The sequence below is a fragment of the Pararge aegeria genome, chromosome 23 (assembly GCF_905163445.1).
Source record: "Pararge aegeria chromosome 23, ilParAegt1.1, whole genome shotgun sequence".
Lineage (NCBI taxonomy): Eukaryota > Metazoa > Arthropoda > Insecta > Lepidoptera > Nymphalidae > Pararge > Pararge aegeria.
This window is the reverse complement of record NC_053202.1, coordinates 11,964,250-11,989,186: the sequence shown is the minus strand read 5'-3', so window position 1 is coordinate 11,989,186 and position 24,937 is coordinate 11,964,250. Positions and strand designations below refer to the sequence as shown.

General features: G+C 38.4%; 2 protein-coding genes across 2 annotated transcripts in view; one reads left to right on the top strand and one right to left on the bottom strand.

The window, feature by feature from the left end:
- The first annotated feature begins 1,709 nt into the window (after positions 1-1,709).
- The window catches only part of LOC120634365 (mitoferrin-1), a 60,862-nt gene continuing 37,634 nt past the window's right edge, over positions 1,710-24,937 (top strand). Inside the window, exons 1-2 of the mRNA XM_039904881.1 lie at positions 1,710-2,019; positions 10,754-10,839. Of these exons, the coding sequence (XP_039760815.1) occupies positions 1,903-2,019; positions 10,754-10,839 (203 nt within the window). The 5' untranslated portion in view covers positions 1,710-1,902. The remainder of the gene's footprint in view (positions 2,020-10,753; positions 10,840-24,937) is intronic.
- Positions 6,288-9,184, bottom strand: LOC120634366 (general odorant-binding protein 69a-like). The gene is made up of 2 exons (XM_039904882.1): positions 9,029-9,184; positions 6,288-6,688 (listed from the first exon to the last, which is right to left on the bottom strand). The coding sequence occupies exons 1-2, from the start codon at positions 9,173-9,175 to the stop codon at positions 6,431-6,433; spliced, it is 405 nt and encodes a 134-aa protein (XP_039760816.1). The 5' UTR covers positions 9,176-9,184; the 3' UTR covers positions 6,288-6,430.

Sequence of the window (24,937 nt, the reverse complement as noted above, 5' to 3'; positions counted from 1 at the left end):
TAATAGAATATACGTATTTGACCACCATACTGGCGTAGTGATGAGCCCTGTGGTCTTATAAGTGGAAGGTCCCGGATTCGATCCCCAACAGAGGCAATTTTGGAAACTTGTAATTTATTCAGTTTCTCTGTTTTTTAGCTTTCTGGTATGATGCCGTACATAAATCTTAGACTTAGCATAGGGGCGTATTCACTACAAACTAGACAAGATTGCAGGCTTACGTCTAGTAGAATAAAAAAAACAAATATATTTTCTTACATGTATATTTTATTAGTTATGAATTATGTGGGAAATTCAAATATTTGATAAACGACACCGTTTTGCTCGGATGTGACTTAAAAGACTAGAAAAATAATTGTCAATATCGCGGTATGCGTAAAAGAGTCAAATTTCTCAGCTTACTTGTTGTCACAGACGATGACGGCACACCTTGCACGCAAAAATGGTGGGCGATTAAACAATGTTTAATAATCTCTTAAATATAGTTCAACGGGTAAATACCACGATAATGTTTTTACATTTGTCGATATTTCGACCCAGTTGCATGGATCTTGGTCTCGACGGGATTGCGGAGGTACGAGATGTCAAGTTGGATGTCACAGGCAGAATCGGACTACCCGCTTTCCTGTTGTTTTTGTGGGTATTTCACGAACTGTTCGACACATTGTGGTGTATGTGCCCGTTGAACTATATTTAAGAAATGTTTATTAACCACGAAAATTTTAGTTTGAAATCTTTAATGTTTATATAGCTCCAAGCTGGAAAAAAAGGTTTCATTTGATTTTCGCACAGAGTCGAGCAGCTGAAAAATAAGTTTATTTTGATTTTCCCACAAAGTTAAGCACATAAAGAAACCGTGAAAATCAAAATCCACTCCATTTTAGTAGTGTTTCTCGAGCAGACGCAGTGGCGTGCACAGAGTTTTGGCCCAGGGTATGCATAGAAAAAGAAGATGGCGCAAAATTGTAAAAGTCCTTCCTTTTTATGAGTAATAGTAAAATTTTAGGGTAGGCAGTGCTTTTGCACATTTATGAAGTGCACGCCACTGAGCAGGCGGTTAGTCACTTCATTGCATTTAACAGTTGACAGTAAGTATTTTACCTCCAATATTCTAAAAGTTTAAAAAAATCTAAATTCAAGTAGGCCTACTTACTTTATAATATTTTGAAACGAGCCATGAAATGAAATGAGCCATGGTAATTAGTAATCTTAATGAATTTGTTTAGCCAAAAATCCCCCTGGCGCAGTGGTGAGGGCTAAGGTCTTATAAGTAAGAGTTCTAAGGTTCGACCACAGCAGGTTTTATTAAAATCTACTGTTACTACCTCGGCCGTGGCTAGTTACCAACCTACCAACAAAGCCGTGCCACACTATTGAGCGTTCCAGTTTAATGTCGTTAAATCAGCCGGTACCATAACTGCATATCTGTGTAAAGCCAGAAATTAAAAAAGGAACATTTTTTTGTTTGAGCGAGATTGAAATTGGCGCTTTAAAAAATGGCGCAATTATCTGTCATTGGCCTAACCAAAGAATGACATGTCATACCATAGAGAGAACTATAAAACAAAATTTATGTTTGATTGCTACATGTATCATGTAAAAGCACCTAAGGAAATTCTAATCAATTATTTTTTTCGTATTGCAATACTAATGTATGAGCTGTCAGTTTTATTTTTAGCAACTTGTAACCCCATTGTAGAACTGCCGCGCGTGCTGATCACATCCATCGCATTTTGTACGAAACCGAAATCAATTTTTGATTGTTCGTTCCAAATTTTGAATGTCTGTGACGAAAATAGTGTAGCGAAAATGACATTGATAAATTGGTAGAGATAAAAATTCAACAATTGTTGTCGTGTTTGTGTTTATTTCGTGATAAGTGTTTAGTATTTTGTGAGTATTATGAACTTTGAGGACTATGAAACCCTCCCGACCCAAAGCTCCATTACACACATGACCGCCGGAGCGATCGCGGGGGTCATGGAGCATTGCGTAATGTACCCGCTGGACTCCGTGAAGGTAAGCGGGCTAGACCTGGGGCCACTTTCCCCAAACTGACAACCTAACCTAGACACCCAGTGATACGTCTTGCGGCTGACTTGTTACGCCACCAGTCGCCTCAGTTATATAAAATCCTTTCTACCACCAATTTCACAAACTGTCGATTTCTATACAAGTTGCGATACTGCTAAAACATCCTTTACCATTTATATAACTAGACTACAATATGCTTTAAATGCATGATATTTGAATAGCTTGAACAGATAATAATTATTTGTATTCCGGACACGATAAAACTGCACTGAACATACTACTAATAATAACTTTGCATAATTCGTAAAAAAAAATAAACAATTCATTTTCTCAAATGCTTGTGAATATTTGAGAATAAGTATGTCAAACACACTTGCTATAGGTACTGGTATAGTGGGCAATTAAATGTAATTATTTCCTGTTTTTCCTTCAAATGCATTATAGATAGTATTATATGCTGAAGGTGTATGTTTTTGTTGTTATTATTGATGTGTTGGTGACCTTGAAACCAAATTGAAGTTTTATCAATGAATCAAACTGTTATTTAATACACTAGAGTAAAGAGGGTGCACTTTTGTATGCATAACTGATAATTTTACAAAGAAATTTTAAATGTGTCTGTAATTTACTTGCTGGCAATATTAGCTTCGCAATTAGATGCAAGAATTGGTAATTATTGGTAAATAAACACAATATGATACTGTTGCTCACAAATCTTTAAAATAAATTTAATGATCAAGTCAAAATCAAAAAAAATCAAAATAGGCAGGTGAATATAATAATGTCATTAATTTTACTGTATGGAAGAATAAATTTACAAAGATGGAAAATCAAATAAAAAATAACATATAAATTAAATTAGTACCTACATAAATTATATTTTATCATCCAAGTCAGTGAGATAGAACCCATTCATACATACATAACTAAAAATTTCTTTTAAAATGGTTCTATATACTTTTTATATATCTGTCCGAGTTCATAAGAGTTTATGTCTTGTATGTTCATAGAATTTCACAATTAACCATGTTTAGATATTTCATATAGTATAAAGTATGTTTAGTTAGTGTATATTTTTTATCCCTATTTTCCCATAAGATCCAACTGAGTCACAGCAAACCGAGTTGGTGTAGGATCTATTGTAGATCTAACTCGGGCACATTTAAACAATGTGTGTTTACATATAAGACAGCCATCTTAGCCTTAAATGGTCTTCCCAGATGTTAAAAGTGTACAAGGTTAGCTTCATTTTACTTTTGCAAGCATCAATAAATTCTAATTTTTTATCTTATGAATAATTTCATAATAATGTTTTGAATAATCTCCATATATTATTTATTTCTCAAAGGTGGTGTTTTTGTTGGTTGGTTGTTTATTAGTGTTAAAGTTATTTAAATTATTTAATGTTTGAAGCTGTAAGATATGCATTTTCATGTACATTTTGCCATATATTACTTAGATAAGTGGGATCTGTGAGGTCAATGTTTAAAGACCACAAATTATGATATCATGACAAAACATAAAATTTATATTTTCGTTATAAAGTTACATTGAAAAAGAAATATATATATATCCTATAGTGCTAACCTTATCACAAAGTACATTTTAAATCCTTTCCAGACATATATGTAACTACAATATCACTAGATATTCAATTCAATTTCGGTTTCATGGCTCGCATTTGTTGTGTCCCTCAGTTTTCAAAATATGTTTCGTATTCCTTATCAGAAAACTAAACTAAACTAAACAATATTAAGCTCAATATTAAAGTGCTTATGAACTAAAGGTTTCTTTTCCATTTAGTGCAAACCTAAATATCATTGGATGACTATTACTTGCCAAAACCACCAAAGTATCGTCATGAAGTATCCTCAAGAAATAAACATGGGGATAGTACTGCCCCAGGCATGCGCTGTCACAAAAAGCTCTACTATCACATAATTTGTATTAATTAAAGCAATTGTTAATTATAATAATTTAATGGAATCTAGGTTTTCCTCACAGTTTTTAAATGATAAGATTGTTGAAATATTTATGAATTAATTTATGCAAATGGGGTGATTAAAGTTAATGCTACAAACATTAGCAGTTGTGCTATTCGGTTTAAGCTATTTTAATGTGTGTAGTACACAGTAATATATTATGATAACGTTGAAGCTTGAATGCTGAAACCAGGTTCTGCTACTTATGAGACTCTGGTGTTTTATGAATCTAAATGCTCTAAATGCTCTAAAGCTTCTAAATGTAGCTGCCTATGTTACATGATATAAATAGCTGACAACCCTGGAATAACAAGTAGGTTAATGCTCTTCCAACGGTGCATGTCCATTTATCTGTCCATTTGGTAATTCCCAAATGCCAAGTAAAGGAGTGTGGGTTCAATTCTCACAACTGGAACATGTTTGTGTGATGAACATGAATGTTTTTCAGTGTCTGGGTGTTTATCTTTATATTGTAAGTATTTATGTGTATTATTTATAAAAATACTCATCAATCATCTTAGTACACAAAACACAAGCTGCGCTTTCAATACTAGCTTTCTATTAGATTTTGGGTAGTATATTTAAAGTAAAAAAAAAAAACTACTTTTCCCTACAGCCTATTTATCATAAATTGCTTTTAGCCAAAATCTTATACACTTTATTACACTAGCTTTGTTAACAACTGTTTTGACCAGCATCTACCACTTTATTAATAAAAAATATTCAGACCCAGCGGACCCCCGGTAATCAGGCGCATTTAACAATCTTTGTTAATGTAGCTAATGCATGACTAAACAGGTTATAACACATAAAATCTTCTCGTTGGATTGTAATTTGACCTAAAAATAATCTGGATATAGGTAGTACCTCTATAACCCGACAAATTCAATCGTTCAACATTGACCTTCAGAACATTTGTTGGATTACAGGTATACTGTAGTATTATTTGTATGTTTCTTTTTTTTTTTATATTACGGCCTACTACAACTAGGCAGGCAAATATTTCTTGTCTTACTGCAGAACAATAAAAGTTCAAAAACTAAAAGGAGGCTACAATCTCTTAATAACTAAGTTATATGTGTGTGAGTGAACTTTATGCATCTATGATAAGCCTGTGTCTGGTATTGTGACAGTAATTACTTGTTGTCTACAATACAATTATTAAAATAATTAAAAACTATAAATAGGCTGCAATCTATTATAACTAAATTATACAACAGTTTGTAGTTTACAAACAAGCTGATGAAATTTAACGTCATTTAGATTTCAAAAGGATTTTTTTTTTTGATGAAACATATCTGTTAAAAAAGAATCCTGCCACATATGTCAATACTTCTTATATTTAGTAAGAACTTTAAAGTATATATTTTTTTATTTTTTATAGAAACATTTCGGTAAATATGCCACCACAGACTACAAGAAAATGGTAGATGAACTTTTGTTTTCACTTTTATAATTTTTCTAACTTTCCCCCGCAGCTTCGTCCGCTTGTATGCTTCCCATATAAACTTTTTCTCAGTAACTGGGTCATCGAATTTTTGAAATAATTGAATGAATGAATAAACTTTTTTCAAACATAAAGATTTTTAAAACAGACTCATATTTACAGCAATTTATCACACTTTAACAAATAAACTTTCAAACCCTGTTTAAGCCCTTTGGGAGGAGAGACTATTTACCACCCTTTTTTTTGGCGTGGTGGAAAAGCTTTATTGCTACCTCCGACCCTTGAGCAGGACTGGGGTTATGTGGGACTCCCCCCCCTAAAGGGGTATATCCAAACTAAAAACCACCACAGCACCACCCTCTTGTTGACTTGTTGTTTTTAGACGCCCGGGGATACCTCCCGGACATCTACCAACCACCCCAACCGATTGTTGGGGCTCATCTAGTTACCACCCTACCGAGAAAGACGTGCCGCTAAGCGATTTAGTGTTCCGGTGCGATGTCGCGTAGAAAACGATTAGGGGCATGACTACCGTACTCCCTTACAACAGGTTAGCCCGCCACATCTAAGACTGCATCATCACTTACCACCAGATGAGATTGCAGTCAATGGCTAACTTGTAGTGGAATAAAAACGTGTGAGCCGTCACGGGACGCCTGGCAGATGTGAAACATCGAAATTGTTTTATATATTATACCACCTATTGCAGATGTTGCATAATCAAAAGATAAAGCATTACAAATTTGCTCCACAATTAAAAAAAAAATACAAATAGTTGTATTACAAAATTAATATTCATTTTTATTGTTACATACGAAATACAAAAATTCAATCATACGCGTCGCCGCGCCAGAAATCGGTTTAACGTACGGCTATAGATGCTTCACATCAAAAACAAAACAAAAACACAACCATGTTAGCTTTATTATTATAGTATAGTTGGTTTGAGGAATTACTGCAGCAACTATTATATTAGTATGTAGTCCGATTTGCTGCCCTGCTGCCAGCAGGCCTGCGTTTTGAAGGCGGTATCGCAGTCGTCGGCGCCCTTCTGCGTGCCGCAACCTCGCATGGTGTCCGCGTGCTTCTGCAACTCTTCGGGCAGCACCGCGACCACCGCCTCCACGTCCACCTCGCCCCCCGACATCATGCCAGCTGTTTCCATCACGCACTTTATGTAGCACTTGAGCTTACCGTCGGGCATCAGGTCCGCGCCTGCGTTGACCTTGATCGAGAACGTTATAATTAGTCATAGTAGTAAAGCTATTTATGATTGAGCTCTTGCTACCGCCATGCTGGTTTCCGCCGCCAAGCACGATTGCTGTGTTCCGGTCAGTTCCGACAACCACGACCTGGTTGTCGGTACAGTTACTGGCTTGTAACTGTCGGGTACAGTTCAAAATTCAAAATTCATTTATTTCAAGTAAGCCTAATACAAGCACTTTTGAAACGTCAAGTCTGTCCGTGTGTAGTGACTCTACCACCGGTTCGGAAGGCAGATTCTACCGAGAAGAAGCCGGAAAGAAACTCAGCAGTTGCCCTTTTCCAACATCAAAATTTTACATTTTACATTTTAACATTCATTTTTCTATCTTGTGAGAGATGAAAGCCGAGGCGGATGCTTCCAAGCAACCTTGTCATTAATTAATTAAGTTAATTGTATAATAACCTCGCTGTAATAAATGTGTTTTACACATTCTTTAAACTTATGCATTGGTAGGTCCAAAATTACCTTGATGGACACAGGGGGCACGTTGCAGGACGGGTTGCTTAAAAGCCCGGCGCGGCGACGTGTTGCTCTGTTTATAGACGATGCTTCAACGTTTACCATCGGCTCGGTCCGTCAAATATTACTGTAAATTTTCGTTCAGAGCTCACTTTAATCTTGATTTTCGGGAACTGAGGGTATGTAACACTGTTTTGGCGCAACAATTATCTAAGGTGCCAGAAAACTTTATGACATATATAAAGTGTCCATTAAACGTAGGCAGTAATGAATATCCTTAAGTAGCTCCGATGAGGGTGGCATGTTTAGAATTGAACAAACCCTCCATAAAAATTAAAAAAAAAAAATCTATAAAAATAATAATAAGCTAGGATAGTCCGCCGCTTTCTTTAACCTGTCGCCCTGATTCCCGGCCGTCTGGTCTCCCCTGCCGGGGTGTAATCCTCCGCCCGGTGCAAATATGTATTTATGTAATGTATATATATCTCTATGTATCTAAGTAGGTATATTAATGTTGTTTTGGCTTTGGTATTACATATTTATCTTGAATACGGACGTGAGAGTAAATTTCGATAATAATAATGGATGTTAATGCGGTCGTGTATAAAAAGGATTAATAAAATATAAAACCTTCTTAGCTAATTATAATACTAATGGTTGTTTCATGAAATGTTGGAAGATCGTCATTACTATCATAAGCCTTATTAACCTATGAATGCTGGGCCCTCCCTCTCCCCACCCACCATGCTGATACAATACAAAGGCGCAAGAAACTGGTCTAAATCGTAATTACGGCTATTATCAGGGGGGTTAATAGACCGGGAACGGCTTGGCGTGCTCTCCAAGGCACGGAGGCAAGTAACCGAATTCGATCTTTCAAATTCGTGTACACATTCTGTTACCGACTTTAATTAACGTAACTTTATCGCAGTCGATTGAATTTTAACTATTATCAAAATTAAGCTTAATTTGCTATACTCCGCGAAAAGCAGATCTTCGGCAATATACCTCTACGTGCGTAGAGGGTATATTGCCGAAGATCTGTTTGGTGTGGGGTATAAGGATTTAAGAAATTATAAATTACACCACACAGATTCTCCTGCTTTTCGCGGAGTATAGCAAATTAAGCTTAATTTTGATAATATATCATGGATTTCCGCAAAGTAACGCCTGCTTCTATCCAAGAATTTTAACTAAACAAGATCACGAAACCCTCTGAAAGTTTAAAGAGATTTACTGCGCTCTTTGGTCGTCTCGTTCGAAAGTCTTTAGTCATCGTGATATCAACCTATTACCGGCCCACTACACGGCACGGGTCTCCTTGCACAATGGGAAGGTGTAGGGCCTTAATCCACTATGCTGGTCCATTTGCGATTGGTGGACTTAACACGCCTTTTTCAACATTATGGACAACTCTTAAGGTATGAAGGTTTCCTCACGATGTTTTCCTTCACCTTGAAGCAAGTGGTAGTGTTTAATTACTTAAATCGCAATTGCCCGACGTGGTTTGAGACATTAAGCGAGTTGCAGGGAGTCACTGGACGAAAGCGACTCCGGAATTTGCAACTCTCTACAAAAGAACTATGTCCAGCATTGGATGTGGATTGGTTGACATGACGACGATGCCGCTGTCCACCTCCCAAGATCGTAAATCTTCACCAAACGAGATCAAATTGACGGCACCCTTTCGAAATAAATTACTTGACTTCAGACGTTTGTCAGTAAAACGGTATCGTATAATTAGAAGCTAAACAAAACTCTATTGAAACCTCAAAATCTACTTCACGCAATCCAGTATCACCAGTTGATACTGTTAACATTTATATATCCTTTTTTTACCTTGTCAATTAATCCCACGTCAACTCCTGTTTCCTCCACACAGTTGTCTCTCAACATCTTGGCCAGTTCTGCCATTTCCGGATCCATTCCTAATACTGCGTGTATAAAACACGATATGACCACACATAACGGTAATTTTGTATCCATCTTGTAAGAGTTTAATCTTCAGTGCAGTGTTAACAAATGAGTAAGGATTAACCAATAAGCGTTTTATATAGCCCATGTTAGCGTCGCTATGATTAACGAGTGTGCTCTGATGCCTAAATTACAGTCTGGTTGATGTTTAAAAAAATATCGTCAGCATCGTGCTCAGAGCAGAGATATAAGATAGAAGGTAAACGCGGCGTCATGTTCTAAAGCGGGCTTAGAAGCCAGAAGATAGCGGCTCCAAAGTCTTACCGATAAGTATAAGTAAATATTATAAACTTATATAAAATATATATACTTTAGTACTTTACTGTAAATACTAGTTCAGAGCTTTATTTCTCCTACACATCGCATTCAGCGCACCAAGAAAATTACAAGTTTAGAATTCAATGATTTTAATGGAGAAGCATCTCGTAAAAAACATACTTGAAACCCAAAGTGCACATGTCCGTTTTGGAGCAGCGTGGTGATTATAACTCCTCTTTAAACACGACCATCTACGAGAACGGATGCCTTTGTCCATAATAGACTAACGACGCAAATCTCCGAGAGACATAGTGTCTGTGCTAACTTCTATACATTTCCTTATGTCTATGTCTATATATTTCATTTCGTCTGTGCAAATAATTATATTACGATGTCCAAATGATACCCTCAAGTTTATTATTAAAAAAAAAATGTCCGTTAAATGATATTTCACTTTATCGCACACTGTAATTGTTCTACCAACGTATGCTATTTTAGAGTCACTTTAAAAAATTACATACACTTAACTGGTGTGTTTTTCGACTAAAATTGTTGGTTTGGTTTGTTTGCGAAGTCTGTTTGATTTGGCCTTCAAACGTTATCCTAATGTGTTATTATTGCTTTTATTTATGCATTTAGAGGCCCGTCTATCGACTGCTAAGTTGAAATGCGTACTATCTACCTAATAAATTCTCTTCTCTAATTTATAGCCGTATCCACTTATAGTATGGGTGCGACTATTAAGTTGCAATTCGTACAAACTTATAAATGTGCTTAGCTCTATTTTATAGCCGTATCAAGTTATATGTTAACATTAAGTCGTCATCATCCGCAGCCTATTAATGTTCCACTGCGGGGAACAGGCCTCGTCTATCACAGGAGAGACGGTTTTAGAGCAAATACCTACCACGCTGTTCCAATGCGGGTTTACATTAAGTAACAACTTTAAACTTTAAAGTTAACCCTGTAAAAACAATTAAGAAACTTTGATATTTAAATATGATTTGAATCAGCTCTTTATTGAAATAGTAATAAGAAAGTAAGTTCTTAAAAGTAAACATGATTTATATGGAACCAAAAAAGCACCATCTACATCTAGTTTTGGTAAACTAGATGTAGATGGTGCTTTTGTCTTTTACAGAAAATTTCACACTAGGCTAGACACCTTGAACGATAATCTCCAAACACTTGGTTATCATTATTACGACATACTTAGTTTGTTTTTGCTAACGTAGTTTTCCTCTAGTGTTATTTTTACTATATTATTACTACATTTTACTTACATTTTGCTTTAAAGGCAGCCTGTTTAAAATTATTATTTGTTTGTTGCAGACGCGAATGCAGTCGCTGCGCTCAGCGCACAATGGCAGCATCGCAGAAACCTTCCGCTACATGGTGCAGCGCGAGGGTCTCCTCAGGTACCAAAACTCTTTCATATCTACTTTGAACGAAAAATGTATCCCGTCATCAGATTAAAAATGAACTTACGTTCAGTAGAGTTCCCCAGATTTTCGTGCATCAACTAGAAATTATAAACAACATTATTGTTGTCACGAAAATTACTCCTTAGTGAAGTGTATGTAATGTTCTTATAAGATATGGTTTCATTTATGAGCAACTGCTGAGTTTTGTGACCGCCTTCTCTTGATAGAATCTACCAATGGTAGAATCACTAAAAACAGACATTTTTGTCGTTTCAATAGTGCTTATATTAGGCCTACTTGAAATAAATGAATATTCAATTTTATTGCGATGGCGATTCGAACAACACGCACTCGTTTGTGTATAATAAAATCAATAATTTTGTGGTTATTGATACATTAAGCACGATTATTAGTTTATTTCAACTGTTGTAGTTCGCTAAATTTATTTATATAATAAATTTCATCGCTTCTACTTTAATCAGATTTTTGGGGTGTCAAATTACTATATCAGGCACCCAATCAAAAGCATATTGAAGATAGCAAAATTTGTTTGTCTCTAGCCCGTGGTATTAAGAAATACTTTTTTAAATAGGCGTTTTAGGTCATATTTCAGAGTCATATGTTACACATTATTTGATTTATTCGTATGGGTTCATATTGAAGTTATTCTTACTATAACCCGCAATTGCTTGATGAATTTCAGTTACACATGTATTCCGGGATTAAACTAGCTTTTTTCACTCTCTGGTTTTAACATTATGTATAATAATAACGGTGTATTCATTGCTCCATTGCTGCGGAAAGAAGGACTACCCAACAAATACAACGCATACATTTTATACGTAAGGATTATCTACGCAATGGATGGACGCCCAGATTTTAATCCGAAAAGTGAGAGTAGGCGACTTGGCACGTAGATAGATCCTCAGATAAAATTATAGCGAATAGGTTACGTCATTTCTCTTGATTCTATAAATGCTTGGAGTCATGATCGCATCTGATTGGGTCTTCCCCGCAGATTTGCGGCGCTAAACATCAGCAAGCATAATAATGCGCACCCAATGAATGAATAAGTGATGCGATTCAAGGTTAAATAATAGACATCTAACGTAACAATGCTTCGATATCTCGCAGTGCTAATATTACAAATGCAAAAGTTTTAAACCGATAGCCCAACCGCTTAACGGATTTTAATAGAATTTGGCACGGGGATAAATTGCATACTGCATGTCTAGTTAGCCTGTCATATGAAATGTTGTTAGAAAGTCAGAAGAAATTACAATATGAGATCCGACAAAGGCAGACTGGTAATTTCTGGTTCTTCTTCTTCGTTTTTAGGTGCCCTACCAACTAATGAATGTTGGCCGTCAGATTTTGCTAGGCGGCCTTCACGATCTTAATCAATTCCCAGAATCAGCGCAACTAAGACTTCCTCATGCGACCGATGCGCTTTTTTCTAGCAATGTTACCCATTATTATCAGTTGCAGAAGCCCATATCTGTCATGCTTTATATAGCTTATGTCGAAGGTAAGCAAACCTTTTGTCGGTTTCCAAATTTCGCGCTGACAACCAACGTCTTGACGAATGAGGATTCATTATTTTAAGTCCAGCTCATTTTTAGCATGCTTCAAAAGGCCCAGTCAAACTTTGCTGGACTCAAAAGGTTACCAGAGAGGAATCCGTGTGATCAGGTCGTCAGCGCAAACTTTTTTTTTTCCTAACACAATTTTTTTCAAAAACTTTTCGAATTTATTAACCAACATCAGGCTAAGAACAGGTTCTCAGGAATTGGTTAACTATGCTTAAGACAAGTTGCGAGAGCCTAGTGGGTAGTTTCAGGGGCACCCAGGTCGATCCCTGGCACACACCTCTTAAACTTTTTGGAGTTCTGAATGTTACTCTACACTTTTCTAATGTGGTTGGACTAGCTTCGGCCGTGGCTAGTTATCACCCTACCGACAAAGGCGTGCCGCGTAGCGGTTTAGCGTTCCGGTACGATGTTGCGTAGAAACCGATTAGGGGTGCGGGGTTTAAATATATGCGGTAACCAGAACAGGTTAGCCCGTCACCATCTAAGAATGTGTAATTCCAGTCAAAGGCTTGTAGTGGAATAATGAAAAAAGATGATAATGCTCAAGAACAAACTTCAAAACCTGGGATTAGCACGAAGTCGACTTATTGGCCGATTTACTGGTCTATTTTTAAAACATTTTGGTTGTTAATGTAGTGTAAGACTCTTACTACTAGAGTTAATTTTACAGTCTTCTATCGTAAATCATCTCTGCGATATCAGTTATCAAATTATCAAAGTACGTGCGCTGATTGTAGATACCTATCGCTAGCATCGTAAATTCATAATGTGGGTTGCTTATGTGCTTATTTGTTTTATTTTTATAGTAATAATTGGTAACCCAGCAATCACCTGCACTGCTAGCATTGGCAGGAGACAATTATCTCTCCGGGGAAAGGATAGAAATTTATCTTCTCTCACAGCTTTATCAACTCTCAGAGCACGCACAAGTGGAAATAATATCCAAGTAATTTATATGTAATATTAAATGGGGTAAACTTCTCCTATTCCCTTTTTCCGTGCTTTAGCAGGTTGACACGTGAATTATATCCCATGCCAGGAGATATAGTTTCTGTCTCCTTCCCGTGCTTGCCCTGCTGATGGTAAGAGGAAAGCCATCGCCTATAAACAGAGCGAGACTTCGCAGGTTATGCAGGGAACATGTCCTGCAACGTGTCGTCCTGAAATGAAATGAAAATGAAATGAAAATACACTTTATTGTACACCTAACAGAGATTAAATTATAAACAAAAAACAACACAATAAAACACAGGTACAATGGGCGGCCTTATCGCTAAAAAGCGATCTCTGCCGGGCAACCCAATCAAGGAAAGGAAAAAAAACGCAGACTTGTCCTGGTCCACCAACCTGAGGCATAAGCCTCATGTGCCTGTAATAACACCAGTTTACGGTACCACGGCTGCGCCCTCCACGGGCCCTCGGCATTGAGGAGTCGCAGACCTCAGTGAGGTCCACACGTAACCGTTCCGCCTGTTCTCCCACACTGGTGTCTATCTCAGTTCTGGGAGAGGCTAACAATTGAGGCCTCACTGACCAACTCCCGGTCTATTTGGGTGAGACACCAACGAGGAAAACGATTCAGACCCTGGGGAGGTGCCATCGCGACAACCGGGGATGTTGACACCTTAAATCGGACATAATTACGATCTGACAGGGTCTCACACCCGTCCTCAACCCTCCACTTGGAAACTCTGTCGGCAACCGAACGGAAGGAAAAAGACCACGATGGAACCACCCTGCGCGCGGACTCAGGTGTAGACTGTTCCCCTATTGAGTAGGGAATGCCCTAGGTGCACAGCCCACACCTGCACGGCCCTGACTCTGCCGTCCGTGGTTGGATTCCCCCACGACTGGCTCTTGGCATTAAAGTCTCAAAGAACCCCTTCTGAGAGGAGAGAGAGAGGCGGGCCGGCGCCGCTCACCGAGGCAACGACTACCAAGCCACGCAAGTCTCCAACCCAACGTTCGTGGGAAGGGTCATAATGGGACAAAATGGCATGGGACACACGGCATCTTTGTTTCCCTCCAAAACTGACCGGAGTGTTACTGTTTTCGTAGGGCGAACGACCTCCGCCACTCCCTACCATGCTTTTCGGAAACGGTCCGCCAGCAACTCGGCCTGGTCTTGGGTGTGCTCTTCGGGCAACTCCAATAGCCTGGCCCCGGTGGCAGAGCGGCGAAACCGCACTGTTATGTTAATGAAACTCGTGTTGGATGACAACTACTTTATTATCAAAATACCCACAGCACCTCCCCCATTAATATGTAGTTATTAAAGAGTAATTTCACATGTACATCATCTTCCCTCAAACAAATAAAAAAAAAACAATAAGTATGAAAACAATAAAGTACTCCTTCCTCTCCTAAAATACTTAGGAGAAAAACAAACGAGAACAGAAAAAAGTATAGCATAACATGATAAATATTTAAAATTCCGTAAATTAAAGATATTTCTGGACGTCGGAGTACAACTTCCTAGCTTTTCTCCTTGGCATAATAGGAGAAGGATCTTTTTCACCCTTGACATCAGAACCATAAACAATGGGACTACTATAAGCATTAATAGTACCGCTTGTGCTAGGACCCGGCTGAGAAGGGGGCTCGGAGCAATCAACATTATGTTCGGGTTTTTTTAAATGACGGCGATTTCGGCGATAAGTTTTACTGATCCTATTTTGAACAAGATATGAACGCGGAGTAGACGCCTTCCTTATAACTTCGCCCCTGGTTTTCTTATCCTGATCATAAATGATTACTTGATCCCCCGTTTCCAATTTCGGGTAACGCTTTAGCATGACTATCATAATACATTTTGTTCTTCATCTGTTTATTAACCATATAATTATATTCATTTCTACTAACAACTTTTGGCTTTAATAAACAGGGATGAACAGGTAATCTACAATTTAGTCTTCGACCCATCAAAAGTTGTGCAGGAGAACTCAAGTTGGTATCAAGTGGTGTATTTCTATAGCTAAGTAGGTTAAGATAGAAATCACTGTTACTATTTACTGATTTCGCTAGTAACTTTTTTACTGTTTGAACTGCACGTTCACTTTTCCCATTTGATTGAGGATAATTAGGCGATGAAGTCACGTGATTAAATCCCCATTCATTCGAAAACTTTTTGAAATCATGGCTAGAAAATTGAGTCGCGTTGTCACTTATTACGATTTCTGGGATTCCGTGCCTGGCAAAGTTTTCTCGCATAGTAGTTATTACAGATCTTGAACAAATATTTTTCAAATCACTGACTTCAACAAAACCTGTATAATAATCGACTAGAATTAAATAATACTGCTTCCTATACTCAAAAATATCAGCACCAATTTTATTCCATGGAAGTCGAGGAATCTGCATTGGAAGAATATAGATTCCCCGTCAACTTGGTTTCTTGCGAAAAAGTTGTATCTGGCTAATGTAATATTCGGCTTCACACCAAAGTAGCTGTCAAACTTTTTCAATACAACTGCAACGTCATCGCGATCGGTTTCCTTTTCGAAAGTAAACGTTTGATAAAAATCAAATCCGTCCGATCCTATTAAATTGATCAATAAGCTAGCTTGTACTGCTGGGTCTTCCTTATGCACACCTGCAGCTTTTATGAATAACTGAAATTGTGTCTTCCATTTCTTCCACGCGTCAGCCCGGCTGACTGGGCTGCCATCCACACTGAGTTCCGGCGGGGGTCTTGCATGCTCCATTGCGAATAAATATGCAATCCACCGTTTACTACTTTTATTATAGTAAATCAAAGCAAACACGGCACTATATCAACATTATCTTAATTAATTTCACACCGCTGCCACCATGTTATGTTAATGAAACTCGTGTTGGATGACAACTACTTTATTATCAAAATACCCACAGCACGCACCAACCCCGAGCTCCTCCAGGTTGACGCTTCTCTCCAAGACCTGAGCGTAGGTCACGCCTTTACCGGAGCCAGGGTAATAACGACGGCTGCCGTCTTGGGCGGAGCCAAATTGGTCTTTGGCTTGGGCGCTCGGCTTCTAAAGCCGCCGCGGAGGGGGGCCTCGATGGGTCTAAGCGGTGGTTTTTCGGTTCACAACCTCCGACCAGGTTTCTTGCTGCGGCGCTGCTCGGCTGGTGCCCGCCGTCGCCGTGGATGCCCCAGGCGACGCTGAGGCCGGACTAGCTCCGAGGCCACCCGATAGGCCCCGACCTGCCTGTGAGGTCCCAGGTGAGCGGGTGAAGTCCTGCCGAGGCGCAATTTCAAATCAAGATTTGTCCTTCACGTGTTTTCCTAATCTTTAAACATCTTTCTTTTTCTCCTAACAATACAGCCCACTTTCTTTAAAATTTTGCCGCTCTCAAAATGCTTAATTCCCACCAGGTATTAAAACGCCGCATCATCCTGGCGGGCGTGTCTTATCATCTCGATTGTATTGCACTCAGCTAATATGTTTACATACTTCGCCACATCTACGCTATACAATTTTCCGGTATTTAAACAGGTTGCCTTGTTGGTACTTTTTTTTTTAATTCAGTAACTAACTTAGGTATATTTACTATTTTGTTATCCCTGATGTAGGTACGACTAATGGCCGTTTTCACTTACGGCGGACAAAGCAATGCCTAAGTAAGTAACACCTAATCAAAGAAGATCCCTAGTCATACATGTCCTAATACCTTTTACCCCATACCTTTCACCAATCGATTTTCACTCAGCAACTCATGTAACCTAACTTGTCTATGGTTCTTGCCACATTGGTATATTGTTTGTATTATACCATTTTGCATGTTACGAATTGATTTAAGGTTTATAAAAAGAAAACAATTTTTTTACTGACACTTGCAGTTTTCGAGTTCCCTAAGCTTTACGATCCGCCGAATCGGTGTCGTAGCTTAAGACGCCGCGCCGCCTAACTTAGTTACATAGCACATAAGTTCGTGAAATGTTTTTTTCTCGAGGCATCCGGCTAAAGCGATTCCTAGGTTTAGTGGAAACGGGCATTAGACTTCACTTTCGGGGGGCCGAGTTCGAATCCCAGCACGCAACTCTAGCTTTTTTAAGTTACGCTATATAGCTCCTTCATAGATCGCTGGATGAATCTGAACCTTTTTATGAAGCCCATAGCAGGCGATCACATTTCATATTTAGAAGTAGAACAAATTATGGTAAAAAATCCCTTACCTTTGAAGGCGCCAAATTTTATAATAGAATATACCTATACCTATAAAAAATGTAAACTCTGTATTCAAAACTAAAATGTAATGTATTCAAAACTAAATTACCTAGCTTCTTATATATTAAGTAATACCAATAAATTTAAAGACGAATACATTGAATGAGTAGATAAATTGAATTAGTTTAGTCTAATGGCGAAGTGTATTAATTTATTATAGAAAATTTAGTTTCCTGTGTAAGTGACTTAGGTCTTTTTATGGGAACAAATGTCTTTAAACCTAAACCTGAATTAGTGGAGATTTTTGTGACAGATCTTGTCCTAGGAAGTAGGTACTGCCGCAGTGTTTATTTCTGCCGCCAAGCAGTATTGCTGAGTTCCGGTCTGATGGGCGTGATTCGCGGTGCTATTTCAGACAAATAAATAAATATACTACGACAATACACACATCGCCATCTAGCCCCAAAGTAAGCGTAGCTTGTGTTATGGGTACTAAGATGACTGATGAATAATTTTATGAATAATCTACATAAACAGTTATAAAATACGGAGAAACCACAGCCACTGAAAAACTAATGTTCATCACAGAAACAATTTCCAGTTGTGGGAATCGAACCTACGGCCTTGAACTCAGAAAGCAGGGTCGCTGCCCACTGCGCCAATCGGCCGTCAGTTATGTAGAGACTCGAAACAATCTTGTGTTTTGTTCTGCTTTATTTTTCAAAATATAAAAATAAATGAAATTGAAGTTTCTGTTAACTGTTTATAATGTCAAAATAACAGCTTTTTTTTACACGAATGCCCAAATAAGGCATATGTAATTTTAAATGGCAGCTGTATCCGTGTATTTTGCAAACAACAACTTCAAAAGTTCTCTCTACGTACCTACACGTATTTCGAAGTCTGTCGTTAAATTACGTGTAGGTACTTACATTTACTATGAAAACTAATCAATAACGAATGAAAAGGCGTGATAGCCTAGTGGATAAGGCTTTCACTTCCTTTTTGTTGGGAACCGAGTTTATTTGCGTTTTTAATTTAAACAAGTACGATATTACTTCATTTAACTGTGATGAAAAACATCGTGATTAAACCTACATCAACCATTCATCATTCTACAATTAACGGCCGAGTGGGCGCAGTGGGCAGCGACCCTGCTTTCTGAGTCCGAGGCCGTGGGTTCGATTCCCACTACTGGAAAATGTTTGAGTGACGAGCATCAATTTTCAGTGTCTGGATATGTATATTATAAGTATTTATGTATATTATTCATAAAAATATTCATCAGTTATATTAGTACCCATAAAACAAGATACGCTAAACGCTTACTTTGGGACTAGATGGCGATGTTTGTATTGTCGTAGTACATATATTTAATATTTTTTTATTATTATTATCCAACAGCCTGAGAGCTCTTCATTATATTCCCAAAGGTGTGTGGAGTCCACCAATTGGACCTACTACGGTCTCAACAGTGGCGTCCATTGGTTTTCTTACCACGGTATGCATACAGTAGGAAAATTGCATAAAATGGAAAAAATCCTCCTCCTATACGAGCTGTATTTAAATTTTAGGGTATGCAGTGCTTTTGTGCATGTATGATGTGCACGCCACTGGGTCTCAACCCCGTCTTATTATGGGAGGCACCCGTGTCTGTAGTAGGCCGATAATGGGTTGCTGTGATGACGATATGTATGGAAAATCCTATTATAATATTAAGGATTACTAAGATAAAAAAGCTTTGGTGTGAATTGCTTTCGCTTCATAGCTTAAAATTAATTTACTGTGAGATGGTGATAACAAAAAAAAATTAACCCGGCTAAGTTTGTTGTGGGCTCAGGGCGCGTTTAGAACCCTCGTAGCTTTAGGTTTAAGTTGGCGAACATAGTTATTACCATCCCCTTACAATTATGTAAACATAAATGTATGAACGCTTCATAAGTGCCTGCGATAGGCCTACATGAATAAAGAAATTTTGAATTGGAATTTGAATTTATGAATGCTTCATTAGTGCCCGTGATATGCCTATATGAATAAAGAATTTTTGAATTAGAAATTGCTCTCTCCATCGCCCTCTGAGTGGCTCTGAGCCTTCCACCTCAGACGTCACTTGTGGACAGTTAATGGGTTCACAATATGTGATGAGCGATTCGCAAACACAATCACAGCTGCAACTAGCGTGCGTTGGCGGTTTGCAGATATTGATGATAAGTGATAACCTACTTACAGTGTGATAGCTCGCCGCGCGTCAGGCCTAGTTTAATCGCCACGTGTGTTGAACGATTTTAACAATCACTGATAGTACTGATAGTCGTAATAGCCCAGTGGCAGTGACGTGCACAGGAATTTGGACCAGGGTAAGCATTAAGAAGTAAAATGGCATAAAATGTCAATATCCTCCTCGCTTGCCAGTTTTAGGACAATGTTAGGGGTAGGCAACGCTTTTGTGCATGTATGGGTAAGACTTAAGCCACCCCCTGACTTCCTCTGGGGCGGACCGGGAGTTCTGTTCTCACCTGTCTCTTTTAACCCCCGACGCAAGAAACGACGTGTGTTAAAGTTTGATGTGTCTGTGTAAGTGTTTGTTTGTGTGTGTGTGTGTGTGTGTGTGTGTGTGTGTGTGTGTGTGTGTGTGTGTGTGTGTGTGTGTCTGTCTGTGGCATCGTATTTCTTGAAGGGATAAAATTAGTCGCTAGCTCTTAGCTATGTTTGGTGAAAATCGGTCCGAGATGGCTGGCTCCACAAAAGGGCGGATTTCATTTTTTTTTCATTATTTCCCCAATATGGGCATCAAATGAAAGGGCTTGACTAGTAAACAAACTAAAAATTATTGTTCTACGATTTATCAAAATTTTGTATTAATTTATTTCATACAAAAAATTATTAAATCATGCTATTTCTGTAGTGATATTACAATGTAGAACCAAATAAAATATTTCAAACTGTCGAGTTAATAAAAAGTCGTAAAACAAAAATTTTAATGCAAACAACTTTAGGCCGAGAGCTTTTTGTAATTTTTTTTTTAGTGTGTCGAAGGTAACACCGCGGGGCACAGCTACTACGGAATAAATTGAGGAAATATTAATTGGCACTTGAAACAATATTTCATACATTCACCATAATGAATTGCAAATCAAATAGAGACATTTTGCATATTTGCCTGTATTGTTTTAGTGGATATTAAGACTGTACAGGTGTTCTTTGAAGGATAGACAAATATCTGTCAAGGTTTACACTTGGCTTATGTAAAGACCCATTGTATGATGCCCTGGTATGACTCGAAGCGGTGATAGCCTATCTTTTCGGAGTTATGTGCATTTTTGCTTAATTTAAGCAATTGAAATATCACTTGCTTTAAACCGTGAAGGAAAACATCGTAAGGAAACCTGCATGCCTGAGATTTCTCCATAATGTTCTCAACGGCGCGGTGCCACCATCATAATCACATGAACTTATTACCCGCCCACTTCAGAGCACGGGTCTCCTCCTACAATGAGGAGGTGTTAATGCCGTAGTCCACCACGGTGGGAAAAGAAGAAAGGAAAAAAAAAAAGAAAGGAAAAAGAAGGTGGAAAGGTTAACGCCCAGCGCGGATTGGTGGACTCCACACACCTTTAAGAACATTATGTAGAACTCTCAGGCATGCAGGTTTCAAGCACGATATTTTCCTTCGTTAGTTGTTTTGCTTAAGTCATGGGCAGTCAACTGGCTATAGATTACAGTAGCAAAGTATCAAATACTAGCTGTTGCCCGCGACTTCGTCTACGTTTGATTTTTTTTTGATGTGGCATTCAATTTAGTTGTAGTTCTAAAAAAAATAAAGTATTCAGTATCGCTAAGCCTTAAATGAGGGGTCCAACCACACTCATCAGATCTACACAAAGTTTGGGCAAAATTAAACACATATTCCAACCTCTATAGTACAAAAATAATTATTTAAATCGGTTATAATATGTCGGAGTTATGTTGTAAAATCGTTAAACACTTTCATCCCCACTCCCAAAGGAACCGAGCTTAACGTCGGGATAAAAAGTGACCTATATTACTTCTAACACTTCCAAGAATATATGTACAAAGTTTCATGAGAGAGATCGGTTAAGTATTTTTTGCTTGAAAGCGTAACAAACAAACTTACATTGATATTTATAATTATAATATTAGTAGGTATAGGGATAGGGATAGGGATGATAATATGACAGGTCCTAAAACGCGATTAGGCGATGCATCATAGACGTCCTTGCAGCCGTTTCACTTGAATATGTTAAAAAATTTAGTAAATGTTGACTTATCATTTCCGCGTAGATCTTTTTATCGTTTTGAGCAGCAATTTAAAATGGCGAGACTTAAAATAAGCCACGTCCTTAACCTTTCACAAGCGCAGAGGAACAAGACATAATGCTGGCTTACTAGTTTCTAGTTTTATAATAAACTAGCTTCTGCCCGCGACTTCGTCTGCGTGGACTTCGGAATTGTTTCTAAAGCTTCGCTCGTTAACAATTTTTAATTCTACCACGGGAACTATTTGAGAGATCGGTATAGAAAGTTGTGGGTTCATCTGCTGAAGGATCTCTATTTATGTGTATAACTTACTCGTTTTTTTTACTGGGTCGTTCCGTTTTAGGTTTTCAGAAAAAAAAAACGAGTTTGATACTTTGTGTTAGCGGCAGCCAAGAAAAAGCGCAGGACAAGTCTGAAACCTTGAAGTTTATTTATTATTTATTTATTATAAATAAATAAATAATAAATAAACCCGGTTTTAGCTAAGTGAAGCAGAGCCCCCCCTTCTATTTAAACCATCCGCTCAAAAACTAGTTTTTTTTTTTTAAATTATGAACAGTGTATTCCTTTGTTAACTGTTCGTTCCATCAATCAGATTATTATCAATGGTGACTGCTATCAACAATCTCGTCATCTACTCTCACCTCTATTTTGACAAATTTCAATGCACTTATCTCTGGAAATACCGGTTGGGTATGCGATGCGTTGCATCATGCTATCTTAAAAACTGAAGCTTCGAAGGTAGATTAAAAAACCTTTTTTTTTTCTATCTTCGAATTTCGCGGACTTAGCATAAGGCCCAGCTGATCAGAACTGATGACCTTAACCATCAGCTGCGCCATATGCTAAGTCCGCCAAATTCGAAGGTAGATTAAAAAACCCTTTTTTTTCTATCTTTGAATATGGCGGACTTAGCATATGGCCCAGCTGATCAGAGCTGATGACCTCAACCATCAGCTTGGCCATATGCTAAGTCCGCCAAATTCGAAGGTAGATTAAAAACCCTTTTTTTTTCTATCTTTGAATTTGGCGGACTTAGCATATGGCCCAGCTGACGGTTATTGCAAAACTGTCGCCTATCAGCAGAGCAGTAGGCGTGAGACACGTCGTGTAAAGTGTCACTCCCACAGCCATATCCACAGCTACAGCCTCACCCACAGCCACTGGTCTACCCACATCCACTTCCACTTCCACCGCCATCCCTGCAGTACACCCGTAGCAACTCCCACTGCCGCACCCACAGACACTCCTACTGCCACACCCACACCTGCAGCCATACCCATAGCCAGTAGCGTGCATAGACGACACGCGGATGATATAAAGTGAAGAAAATCTCCAGTAAGAGTTATTAAAACTTTAGGGTAGGCTTTTTATAACTCATACAATGATATATATAAGTTTCTTATACTGTGAATATATTTTTATTTTATAACATCTGCCCGCTTTGTGCATACTCTCTATGCATGCCACAACCAATCGCCACTACCACACCCACTCTGAATCCCACCCCCACTGCCGCACCCACAGCCACAGCAACAGTCATGAATGCGGATGGTTTTCCTCGTACCATCAGCTGACCAACTGACCATCTGCTTGGTCCATCAAATCAAAAATAACTATGAAAAGTATAGGTACATATAAAAAAATAATGCTTCCATTCACGCGATAAGAGTAACCTGTTAACTGATAAGATCGTTGGGCGAATGTTGTAGCTACCCCATATCTCACTGATTGTAATGATTGCGTCACTATAACACATTACACACCCATGTCGCATAAGCGACAGGTGACGAAAAAAATTTATTTATTTATTAGGTTCACCGACATACACTGAAACTAGCTTAGAAACTACAAAAGTGAGAAACATAAAGTTGTAGTGTAGTGTAAACCCAATTATTGGCAAACCGGCATGCATCTCAAAAAATAAATATAAATTTTGTAGCGTTCTGGGAATGCTTTATGGGTTGGTTAAGTTAATGGACACCAGACCAGACCAGGGCAAATTTTACATTCCCGACGGGACCCGGACCCCGAGACCTCCCACTTATAATAGTGGTAGAGTCACTATAAACATACATACTTGACGTTTCAAAAGTGCCTATAAAGTAGGCCTACTTGAAATAAATGAATCAATTAGAATTTATTGTTTTTTTTTTTAATTAACACCACAGAGAGCGTAACGCTCATGAAGTAAAAAAGTAGAAGGAGCTTATAGTAAAGCTATAAGTAAAGTAGCGTGCGTATATCATCATTTCGTTACGCATCATCACGGCAGCGCGGGTGACTCCGCAGGTAGCAGTCTGTTTACTATACATATTTAATTATTTATTCCGTTATTTACCTATTCCCATACCTATTCCCCAAGACGATTCAATTTTGATTGACGGCCGATTGGCGCAGTTTGCAGCGACCCTGCTTTCTGAGTCCAAGGCCGTGGGTTCGATTCCCACAACTGGAAATTTTTTGTGTGATGAGCATGAATGTTTTTCAGTGTCTGGGTGTTTATATGTATATTATAAGTATTTATGTATATGCGTTGTCGTAGTATTTATATATGTATATATATATATATATATATATAGATATAATAAAAAAAATATATTATAGGTACCACCTCCATAAGTAGCAAGGGCTTTCTTTCCATAGATGCTCTTGCCCGTCTTTCCTGCTATCCTCTCTGGCGTTTCATCATCATCATCATCTCAACCAATTGACGTCCAATGCTGGACATAGGTCTTTTGTAGGGAGTTCCACAATGCACGGTCCTGGGCCGCTTGCCTCCAACGGCTCCCAGCTACTCGCCTGATGTCATCTGACCTTAAGACCTCAACGTCCATCGGTTCTCCGAGCTATGTGCCCCGCCCATTGCCACTTCAGCTTCGCAACTCGCTGAGCTATGTCGGTAACTCTAGTTCTTCTACGGATCTCCTCATTTCTGATTTGATCACGTAGAGACACTCCTAACATAGCTCTCTCCATCGCCCGCTGAGTGACTCTGAGCCTTCTTATGAGGCCCATAGTTAGCGACCATGTCTCTGATCCGTAAGTCATCACTGGCAACACGCACTGTTC

Bases quoted from the DNA above. Each gene is read 5' to 3' on its own strand.
- LOC120634366 (XM_039904882.1), bottom strand. From the start codon at position 9,175: ATGGATACAAAATTACCGTTATGTGTGGTCATATCGTGTTTTATACAC. The intron at 6,689-9,028 runs GTAAAAAAAGGA...TTCTCGATCAAG, and splicing joins ACGTGGGATTAATTGACAAG to GTCAACGCAGGCGCGGACCT.